Source organism: Schistocerca cancellata, chromosome 5, assembly GCF_023864275.1.
Source record: "Schistocerca cancellata isolate TAMUIC-IGC-003103 chromosome 5, iqSchCanc2.1, whole genome shotgun sequence".
NCBI lineage: Eukaryota > Metazoa > Arthropoda > Insecta > Orthoptera > Acrididae > Schistocerca > Schistocerca cancellata.
In genome coordinates this window covers 684,772,494-684,784,639 of record NC_064630.1, presented here as the reverse complement: position 1 = coordinate 684,784,639, position 12,146 = coordinate 684,772,494, and the positions used below count along the sequence as shown (strand labels likewise).

The 12,146-nt window shown below is 42.6% G+C and overlaps 1 protein-coding gene across 1 annotated transcript in view; it reads right to left on the bottom strand.

The window, feature by feature from the left end:
* The window catches only part of LOC126188767 (synaptogenesis protein syg-2-like), a 478,582-nt gene that overhangs the window by 102,841 nt on the left and 363,595 nt on the right, over window positions 1-12,146 (bottom strand). Inside the window, exon 5 of the mRNA XM_049930377.1 lies at window positions 8,085-8,288. Within this exon, the coding sequence (XP_049786334.1) occupies window positions 8,085-8,288 (204 nt within the window). The remainder of the gene's footprint in view (window positions 1-8,084; window positions 8,289-12,146) is intronic.

Genomic DNA, 12,146 nt, shown 5'->3' with positions numbered 1-12,146 from the left:
TCGCAGCTCCTTGCAGTATTGAGATGTCTACTGGAATGAACCGGTTCAGTCATTTCAGTACATACTAGTTCACTCAATATAGTAGTAGTTACGTAACCGTAAGGACTTATTGAGGATCTCTGGCCTCGCTGTTTCGTAGGTTGAGCAGCTTTCCCGCTTTGCCTACTTCTTTCAAGGTTTGGTTTGCTGTGATGTGTTTCGGTACTTCTCTCTTGATGTTTTCTTCCCCTTCGCATGCTGCTGGTGCGTGTTGACACTACTCACGCAGCAGTAGATTCCAACAATGAGGCCAGGTCTAGTAATGAACCTTTCAGTAATTGGTATTGTGTCATATAGTGAAAAATAATAATAGCGGTTTATGCCTGCATGACAGTTGCAGTGTCAACATGATGCCCTTCAATGGGGAAAACATTGACGTGCAAGGCCCCCAGAACAAGTATCGTAAGACTTATTTCTTTAGGGCTATATGAAAGCCGAGGTGTATTCCATCCCGGAGGTGGAACTGGTTACAATAACTCTGGCAGCGGCTACACAAATAGAGAACACACTACGGATTTGTCATTAACACATGACTCCGTGCTAAGTTGATACCTGCTGTGCGCTGAGATTAATAGTAGTCATTTTGAACATTCATTATAATGTAATAGTGATCATAACATTTAACAGAGGTTTGTTTATAATCACACACGATTACCAACTGTGTACTCAGTACTTCACAAAATGCCTTTCTGATGTGTGGATGCTCTACGAAATATATTCGTTTTTGTCTCCTGTATCAGCCCTCTTAGTTTGGGCGCAGAATATTTGAATACATCAACCATGCATCGGAAGCACATTTTGTTGAAGTACTGAGCACTGAGTACTCACAGGTGGTCATTGTGTGTGATTGTGAACATACCACTGTTAAATGTTTTCCATTACTTTACTGTTATGATCACTATTACATTATAAAGAATGTTCAAAATGACCACAGCCGATATCAACGTGGCAGGCAGTCCTGTGTCCACGACAAATGCGTGGTGTGTTCTGTATTTGTGTGGTCGATGCAAGAATTGTGGTAACCATTTCCACCTCCGAGTCAAGGGAGATAGAGTACACATCGGCTTTCATATAGTCCTAAAGAGATAAGTGTCCAGAACGATCTTCAAACAAATCGAGAACAACTGTTGTTTGGGGAAATGTTCATGAATGGTTGCAGATGGTCTCCAAGTAGCCGGACATAACTATTTCCATTCAAAGATATGTTCAAGGCCCACTCCATTCGATGAAAACACAGCCAACACCATTATGGAACCACCACCAGCTTCCACAGTGCCTTGTTTACAGTGTCAAAATGTTCAAGAAGGGCTGCAGATAGTCTCCAGTACCTGTACATAATTATTTCCAGTCAATGATCGGTTCAGGATCTAGTCCATTCGAAGTAAACACAGCCCATACTGTTATGGAGCCGCCAACAGCTTACACAGTGCTTTGTTGACAGCTTGGGTCCATGGTTTCGAATGGTCTTGCGCCTCATTCCAACCTTGCCATCAGCTCGTACCAACAGAAATCGGAACCCATCCGTCCAGGTCACGGTTTTACTGTCGTCTAGGGTCCAACCGACATCGTCACGAGCCCAGAATAGCCGTTGAAGGCGAAGTCGTGTGTCTGCTGCCACAAACCGTTAACACAAAATTTCGCCGCTCTGTCTTAATGGATACGTTCGTCGAACGTCCCACATCGATTTCTGGAGCTATTTAATTCATTGTTGCTTGTCTGTTACCTCTGACAGCTCTATGCAAACGCCACGACTCTCGGTCTTTAAGAGAAGGCTGTCAGCCACTGCTCTGTCCGTGGTGAGAGGTAGAATCTCAAATTTGGTATTCTCAGCACACTCTCGACGCTTTGGATCTCAGAATTCTGAATTCCCAAATGATTTTGGAAACGGAATGTCCCATGCCTCGAGGTCCAAGTACTATTCCGCTTTTAAAGTCTGTTAATTTCCGTCATGCGGCCACAGTCACGTCGGAAACCTTTTCAACTAAACACCTAACAGCAAATGACAGCTCCGACAACGCACTGCTCTTTTATACCTTGTGTACGCGATACTACTGCCATCTGTATATGTGTATAGCGTTAGCCCATGACTTCTGTCACCTCTGTGTAATTATTTTGCATTACAGTATGGCAAGAGAAAACAGGAGCACATTTAATTTGTGTATAGCTATAACAGTAAATCTAAATGGCATGGATTAAATGAATGTGTGTACATATAAAATGTACCTAAGCCAACAATTAACAGTCACGCTGAAAATAAAAAATATAAGACGAAATGGAATATAAGGACTTTTGGCTTTAGGATCTTTCTTCCACTGAATTTGAAAAGGAAAGGCATGAGCACATTCTTACATTTGAAGGCATGTTATTTATCTTAAGCATGTCGGACGTAAGAAAAGTTGGGTTCGACATTGCTCAAGGAAACGGATTGCCCCATAATTTCAATACAGTGGAAGAAGCTATGGCAAGCAAAATGAGGGTTGAAGGTGTCCATAGAAGAAAAATTGCCGAAACAAAATTTCCAAAGCCTAACCAAGGAACCTGTGGTCCGAGGAGCAGTCCATTATAACAAAGAAAAGAGGTAACCGAAACAAAAGCGAAAAAGTCTACAATTACAGCTCCACCTTGCGAAAGGAAATGTTTTGCGGACTGTGAGGAAGTTACAACAGAAACCAATTCGTAAAACAGAGGAAGATTGTAGACTGTTGTGGGAAGAAGATCGAATGAAAGAAATGATGAGAGCATTAAATGAAGATTGTGACTTCATGAAAACTGTGTAGAGGTGAAGAAAGGAGAGAAAATGTTATATTGCAATTCTTGCAAATAGTGGAATGAGAACTAAAGTATGGAACATTTCTTTAAAGTTCAGTTAGTTCATATCTCAAGCTCAAGTTCATAGTTTATAAGAGCGGTGTAAATTACGTACCCACTGCTACAAATTAAGGAACCAGTATCTGAATTTGTACCACTTACAGATGTTTATAATATAAAGTGTAGTGTTTCATTTTATCTCAGAATTTCCAGTCTTCAGGTCCGACACCATGAGCAACATCCTTCAGTGAAGGACTGCATTAGACAACTAATTCTGTAACTTACTGTATTGGCTATATTAAAAGCTCTAAATTGGTACAATTTAGGCACTACTCCCCTAGATGTACCTAAGAAAATAATTGAAGCAAGCACTTCCTTTTAACTGAGATCAGCTATCTAACGGGTAAGAAATGATGTAAATAGGAATTAAACCTGTTTCAACTATTAGTTTTCATATGAGAAGTAAGTGTTTATATGTCATGTCCCCTAAGACTCTCTCTTAGGACGTACAGGGTGAACCGAAATTCGGGCACACGGACTTCACAGCGCAATTCCTTTGTTACTAACAGAACAAAAGTGACTTTAAGATAATTTTGATCGGCATATATATTCGGTAGAAATGGGCGACAATAAAAGGTGATTTTTCAACACTATAATTGTAAGTATGATACGTGCTTTCATTCAATTCCGCATAGATGTGCCGTACATTTAGTGAATTCGGTGGCGTTTTCTGTTAGAATATCTGAGTTAGAGAAATCAATTCCGAGTCGCATTGGATTATTTTCCAATTTCATACTTCAGACAGCTTGACACGGTACCTGGCTATTTAATGGTGTCTTATACGAGGTGTGGCTAGAAAAAAACCGGACTAGTACTGGTGAAACAATAAAACGAATGCAATAAGGCTGAAAGTCGCGTGGCCTGTCACGTGACTTTCGCTCCGCCTACTGCTCGAGTTTCATCTGCTTCCTGCACTCAGTCTGCCCGTGGCGTCTGTTTTAAGTAGTTGACGTTTTGTCTGTGCGTCGGAAAATGTTTAGTGTACAGAAAGAACAGCGTGTTAACACCAAATTTTGTTTCAAACTAGGAAAATCTGCAAGTAAAACGTTTGTAATGTTACAACAAGTGTACGGCGATGATTGTTTATCGCGAACACAAGTGTTTGGGTGGTTTAAACGATTTAAAGATGGCCGCGAAGACACCAGTGATGACACTCGCACTGGCAGACCATTCTCAGCAAAAACATGGAGAATCTGCCTAACACTTTCCTTGTCAACTCCTGTTAACTCAGACACTGCTCTGATTGTTAAACGGCGATCTTGTCGAACAAGTTTACAGATTTTTTCAATGTTTGCATCAGTTTTTGCTGACAATGGTCTGCCAGTGCGAGTGTCATCACTGGTGTCTTCGCGGCCATCTTTAAATCGTTTAAACCACTCAAACACTTGTGTTCGCGATAAACAATCATCGCCGTACACTTGTTGTAACATTACAAACGTTTCACTTGCAGATTTTCCTAGTTTGAAACAAAATTTGGTGTTAACACGCTGTTCTTTCAGTACGCTCAACATTTTCCGACGCACAGACAAAACGTCAACTACTTAAAACAGACGCCACGGGCAGACTGAGTGCAGGAGGCAGATGAAACTCGAGCAGTAGGCGAAGCGAGATTCACGTGACAGGCCACGCGACTTTCAGCCTTATTGCATTCGTTTTATTGTTTCACCAGTACTAGTCCGGTTTTTTTCTAGCCACACCTCGTAGAGACGAACTTCTCACATCAACGTTTACTGCCTTCCCTTCCACGCTCTTCACGCCTTCATGCTTTCTCGACCATCGTCATAATTGCTTCCTTTTTTCAGTTACGTCCGTTTCACTAAGATATTAACAATAACCCTTTTCTTCATTGTTAATCCTCTCCTGTTGCGATCTTCATGATCCCTCCCCCTCTGCCCCCATTACATCCTCACCTGTATACCAAAAGCGTTTCTGCGACCGTTTCTGCGAAATACGCTTCTGAAATGCAAGTTACTTTCAGCTAGCGGGTGGTAATGGAAAACGTTATGAACTCACTACGTGTGACAGAGAAAAAAATTTACCAGTGTGAGGAATCTGGTTGCTAATTTTTGCTTGTAGGAATAAATATCCTCTTCACCACACAACGTATATATAGCCTACAGCACCTCTTTGAAGAGCTCTGATGAGAATGGCACGAACTATATTTTAACCCATACTTACACAATCATCTGTATTCGTGTTCTGCTCTTCAGTTACCGAATGCTGCTATCAGAAGAACTGTATATTTATGTCTCGTGGTGACATGTTTCTCCCGTATTTTTGGTGTTGCTATGTACAAATGTTTCGGCAGTACGGAAGTTGGAGTTTCTGTGAAACTATTGGAAGCAATAAATTCTGTGTTCTACTTGGCACACATATGAGTCCATTTGCCAGGTGCGGAGTACACATCGTAAACAGTAACAAAACATCTTGCGATGTGGAACCCACAGTTCGAGTAAACTAAATATGCAGAATAGCCCCTAAGTACAGCAAACAATATGGATTCATATTGGTTATTCCAGTAAAGTATACAGTATTTAATATAAGTGAAAGGTATGCACGGTAATGAGAAGTAAAAAGCCTATAAACATACGAACTTTCACTGTTTACTTTATTTACAAGGGAACATTCATTACAGTTTCCATAGTTTTCGTTAGCGCTACTAAACAACGTCCTATCTTCAAGGCGTAGCAGAAGTGGATCGGTCGTAGAGAGGATCAAGTTCTCATTCAATCCCACCGATATAGGTTTTTAGTCTTTTTTATGCTTCAGTTGATGGAAATGCAAACCTTTATTTTCATTCTGTTTTCAACACTATAGCCGTAATTCCTGATTTACCACCCCGTCGACGAAGAGTTCTAGGAGATGGGGCACAGTCACTGACAAATGATGCTGCGTAGTGTATCTCACAGTAATGTGATCCAGGAAGAATGCCTGTCCCAGCATGGCAAGAAGAGTTCATAATCTCTGTCCCTCCTGAATCACTACGTTTTCAAATCAACCTTCACGCCTATAGTCATAGCTACACTAACTTTTCTTTCAATTTGTACTACGTTCTAGAATGAGCTTCTACAGTAATATTTCCCAAAACCCTTCCTACATTTCGTACATGAAGTCACTGCTGCGTCGTTTTGCACTTAGGGAATATCCGAATGTTACATGTGTGCCTCCTCCTACCACAACACCTGGTCGTCCAAAATGACTATGTTTGACAATATTTCTGGGTGCACTGCGTATTCCCGTCTCGCCATTTGGGTGTACATTCAGGATTGTCAAACATTGTCGTTTCGGTGGTCCATCTGTTACAATGCACATGTAACTGACATCCAAATCTTGAATACTGTACACTGGACCGTCAACGTTATTATGACATCGTATATCTTCCCCATGTGTGCTTTTCCACCGGTGCATTTGCCCCTGACTTCATTTTTACGAACGCCACTGCGTGACTGCGTCGAATGAGCAGCTGGAGGAGGTCTTTGAAGGAGAGGATGTTTAGCGAATCGAACTTACCTGCCAGTTCCCCCGACTTAAGATCGCATTAATCACATATGGCATGCTTTGGGGAGACGTATTGTAACACGGCCACATGCACTATCGACAATCCAGCACTTGTCAGCCGCGTTGTTTGAGGAACGGGAATAGTACACCTCACAAACAGAACTTACCACCTCTGTAACCATCATGGTACCATGTTGGAGGGCAAGCATTGACGTTCATGGTGATCAGACAATGTGCTGTCTACAGGAATGTCCGTATGACCATCATAAATAGCGATGACTTCAATTTTACTTTATTTGGATGAAAGCTTCTTTCCTCATCATCTATTTGTGTAATGCTTTTTTATTCCAGTCCCTGATCACAAATGAATTCTTGAGACGATGACTGGTTTCAGTCTGTAATGACCATCTTCAGATCTTTCTTACACCAAGATGGTCATCACAGACTGAAACCGGTCATCATCTAAAGAATTCATTTGTGGTCAGAGACTGGAATAAAAAAGCATTTTACAGTATTGGATCACTGTTTGTACACGTGATTATGTCGCAATTGGTGGATCTATTTGTGTATTTCCTTCAGTTATTTCCTGCACTACACTGTCGTACTTCTTCCTATGTGTGGCCCAGTATCGTCCATTTATGGCACTGGGTGGTTGTAGTGCACCTGCTCCCAGTGGTTCAGTGTGTGCTATAGTTATAGTACGGTCGCTAAACTTCGTAGATACTATCTGTCGCTTGCGCCTTGTCCCGCGATGCCGCAGGGTCGTCCATGATTAATCAGATCTGGCATCTTAATCTTAAGGGGTGACCAGATGCTCTTCCTGCCGCCACCACATACCCCCCAGTACGGAATTAATGTACCCCTGCTATTAATGTACTCCAGCTATTAATGTACCCCAGCGTGAATGTCTTTCAAATATCTGCGAGTCGTGTGACTGAGGAGGGACGTGGGGACCAGTCCGGTATTCACCTAGTAAGATGTGGAAAACCGCCTAAAAACCACATCCAGCTGGCCGGCACACCGGCCGTCGTCATTATTCCGCCGGGCGGATTCGATCCGGGGTCGGCGCGCCTACCTGAGTCCAGGACGCAGCGCGTTAGCGCTCTCGGCACCACTGGCGGGTTAAACTTGGTAGATACTCTTAATGCGTTAATGCGTAACCGATTTACGCTGGTAAAAAGTTTTTCCCAACTCTGGCCAGCAGGTGCAATTCTTGCATTACGAATGAAAGACGTATAGAAATATTTCTGTGTGTAATAGATTAGGAACGGTACTTGGGCAGAAAGGGTAAGACAAGTGAGACATGCATAATTTTGATTGTATTATCACACGCCGCTTACACACTTTATTCAGTATGAGCATCGGAGACGTCGACGAGATGCTGTACAGAGATATATTTGCATCTGGTGGCCAATATTGGAACTAATTTTTTTCAGCGTAAATCGGTTCCGCATTAACGCTTTAGTATATATACAAATTTTCGTTCTCGTACCGTAATCGCAGACCACAATGGACCTCCGTGCGTAGCTCCACTCCCATTATAAACACAGGGTATTTAGCAACCACATACCAAGCGGAAGCTACTTTCACCCTTGAGTTTTGACAAACCAGTTAGATACTGCCATCGTTATTGTCACATTAGTCTACTTGCTGCACCAGTAGGCGAGGGAGAGACTCACAATTGATGTCCAGTGAAACCCTGGCCTCGGCGGGGAGTGTGAGGTTACTGTTGACAGCCTGACAGGTGAGCGCGGCGTGCAGGTCGGCCCTGGAGAGGCGCGGCAGTAGCAGCAACCTCTCGCGGATGCGCGGCCCCGCTGGAAGCTCCCTGGACTCCAACAGCCGCTCGCCGCGCCACCAGCGGATCTCCGGCGGTGGCCTCCCTGTCAAAAAGCAACGTGTAATCCTTTTGTATGGTGACATGATGCTGTAGAATTACTCCATAATATGACGCCAAGCTGCAACATCTGAAGGTGAAATCAAATTATAATGATTAGTTGTAGAAAGCACATCATCCAATACCATAAGCTGCTGCTTCATTTGTTCTTTAATGAGCGACAGGTTTCTGTCAGAGACTACATAGTCCAGAATCAGTCATAGGTACAGGAATGTTTCAGTTTAAAAGTATGTTTCTAACTTGTAGTAAAAGTAAGCAATTCTTAGTCGGTTCTTTTCCTAGTAGCAAAAATATTTATTTTGTAGTACTACAAAAGAACCGACTAATATATATATATATATATATATATATATATATATATATATATATATATATATATATATATATATAACTTCGATATTAGACATTTCTTCGTACTGAAATTTGAGAACAACAAATATTAAATACCTGATATATATGTAAATTTAGACCTATATACTTACAGGTCTAGTTTGAGAAGGATGGGGCAGGTGGTCGGCGATGGCCTCGTATTGGGAAGCGTGCTGGCATCTGCCTCGAGAACTTTTAGCCGGATACGAGAAACGTAACTAAGAATGATCGGATGAAGACTGGAGCCTCCACACTCCAATACCTCCAGATAAACAAAATGAACCGCCCAACAACATGTTCCCAGACAAACATAACAACAACCTCGAAACTATCAAACATATACTCTAAGACGTCTGATTAGATTGTCACGTAAATTGTTTACATAGGCTTGGGGCAGCAGAGGGCCCGTTTTACTTCCTTGAGAAACGATAGGTTCAAATGGCTCTAAGCACTATGGGAGATAACATCTGAGGTCATCAGTCCCCTAGACTTAGATTCGGACGTGCAACCATAGGAGAAACGATAGGTGCCACATCTGTTTCACCCGGTGTCTTCCAGTCCAATACTATGAAATGTGATCTTCATATAGGAAATCACGAATCTAGTCGCACAACTGAGACGATACTCCACAGGTACGCTATTTGATTTGAAGCCGCTTGTGAGGAATGTAAGTTTAACAACATAGATACCATAATGAAAGACCCTCATAGGAAAGGCTTTATTATAAATACTTGGCGCCATATTTGCAGAATACTTCTGAAACCTTATGATCAAGTACGCTAGTTGATTGCAAATGATCAGGACGGCTGTTAGATGACTCTTCGATGTTCTACTTTTCTAACAGGATACTGGGAATATTTTATCCTTCTTTTATTCAATACTTGCATTCGATTTTATCTGGTCTTTTCTGGATCTTTTACTCATCATGATGATTCAAAATAATCGAAACCGGTAAACTGCTGTAAATAAAGGGAGTACGTAAAGTTCAGGGACACTTTCAATTTCTTATGGCTCAAGAAACAAACATTGTACAGATATAATACAAATGTCATTCTGAAGAGAAACTCTAAAAGTTTTTTTTTCCATGTATACCTCCACAGCGTAGTTTGGTAATTTGCGATAGTCAGTGCTAGTCGCAAACATGGCGAGTTCAATTGCGGAGCGAGCTCTCTGTGTCTTAGACAGAAACAGTTGTGCTACAGCTGTTCAGTGGATGTTTGGAACCAAGTACGGTGAGAAGCCACCAATAAGGAAGGACATCTACCACTGGCACAACAAATTGATTACGACGGATTGCCCGTGCCGGGCAAAGAGAAGCGGACGTCCCGGTGTGAGTGAAGTGAATGGACGGCATACGAAAGATATTCATAAGGATCCCAAAGAAATGGCTGCGTCGTGCATTCCGTGAAGTCTAAATGGCTCCAGTGACAATCTGGGAAGTCCTGCGACAGAAGCTATGAAACCATTGAAATTGGAGCTAGTGCAGAAACTCAATGACGCCGCCAAAGACAAGCGTTTTTTGAGTTTTGTACGCAGTTGCTATAATTGAATGAGGATGGGGATGGCATTGCTGATCGCTTAATTTTTAGCGACGAAGCCACTTTTCACACTAATGGGAACGTGAATAGGCATAATTGTCGAATCTGGGGTACAAAGCATCCACACGAATGCATTGAATTTGAGCGTGATTCCCCAAAGGTAAATGTTCTTTGTGCCTTGTCACGTCGGAAACTGTAGGGGCTATTCGTCTTCGCCGAGAACACAGTCACTGGATATTCCTATTTGGACATGTTGCAGCAATGGCTGATGCCTCAAATGCTATCGGACTCTCCGTTCATCTTTCAGCAAGATGGGGCTCCAACCCATTTTCATCGTGAGGTTCATGGGTACCTGAACACGGAGCTACCGCATCGATGGATCGCCGTGCTACAGATGGGCCAGTTGTTTCATGAAATGGCCTCCCCGATCACCAGATGTGACATTTTTCTGTGGGACACATAAAATATCTGGTGTATGTATCGCCTCTACCACGTGATGTAGCAGACCTCCGGGAGAGAATACGGAAAGCGAGTGCCACAGTCGACGATGCTATGCTGCGATGGGTATGGCAAGAATTCGTTTACCGCATTGACGTCTGCCGGGTCACTCATGGTCCGCATATCGGATGTTTGTAAAAAAAGAAATTAGTTCTTGTGCAATAAATAATTGAAAGTGTTCCCGGACATTATGTACACCCTGTACATCCAACGTGATCAAGTCAGTAGGGGGGTTATGCATAAAATGTATCATTTTAAATCTTTCAAACGATTCATGACGCAAGTAATTTATGTCTTCCGTCACAAAACTAAGCATTCTTAATGCAAGAGATTTACGTTTTCTGTCAGAGACCGATCATTCACTATTGAACAAAAAATTATATAAAATATTCTTACCCCAGTTCGTGGACGCCTCGGATTCAGATGTTGGTACATGCTATTTCTCTTATGTCCTGCTCCACATTTCCATCAGAAATTCTTGTCCCAGTTTTACCTTACCCCTAAATTCGTCACACTTTTTCTCTTTGAAGAGGTGTGCTATATCACTTGTTGAAGGACTTATTAATTCCTACCTTTTCGCTCAGATACTAGTAGGTAGGGTTGCACCGATTATTTCTGAATGTAATCTTGGTTAACATCTTTCATCGTATATGAAGCAACAATGTCTGCAGTAATTCAGATTCATGTCTCTCTAAACTTAGGCCACACCCACAAATATATACGATTAATTTTTGGACACGATGCGTAAGTCTCTTGATGCTCGGGTTTCCAGTTTTCAAGGATACATCATCATGCTTTTTCTACCTTTGACCCACTGTATACATACAGATGCTGCAATAACCAGAGCATAAGACGATGGACTTATAGTGTAATTTTGTGTAACCTGAAACGAAGTTATATGTACGAGACGCCGGAATTTACGCTGAGGGAGATTTTGGTACGATATTCACATAATATATTATCGGTACCTTTTAAGTCACCACAGTTCTGTTTTCACCCAGATGAATTTCAAGGTACTGGCCACCAAAAAACGTATGTATGTATGTATGTTAACCGGAGACCTAGAAACGACGGCACCGTCCCCGCCGCCGCCGTCCACAACCTCACGACGGCTACCGCAGTCCACTTCACCATTCCGCCACCCCACACCGAACCACTCTTTCAGGGTTATTGTGTGGTTCGGCTCCCGGTGGAACCCCCCCCCCCCCCCCCCCCCCGCCAGGGAACGTCTCACACCACACGAGTGTAACGCTATGTTTGCGTGGTGTACGCGTACGTGGAGAACTTGTTTGTGCAGCAATCGCCGACATAGTGTAACTGAGGCCGAATATGGGGAACCAGCCCGCATTAGCCGAGGCAGATGGAAAACCACCTAAAAACTATCCACAGACATGCCGATTCACCGGACCTCGACACAAATCGGATTCGTGCCAGGGATC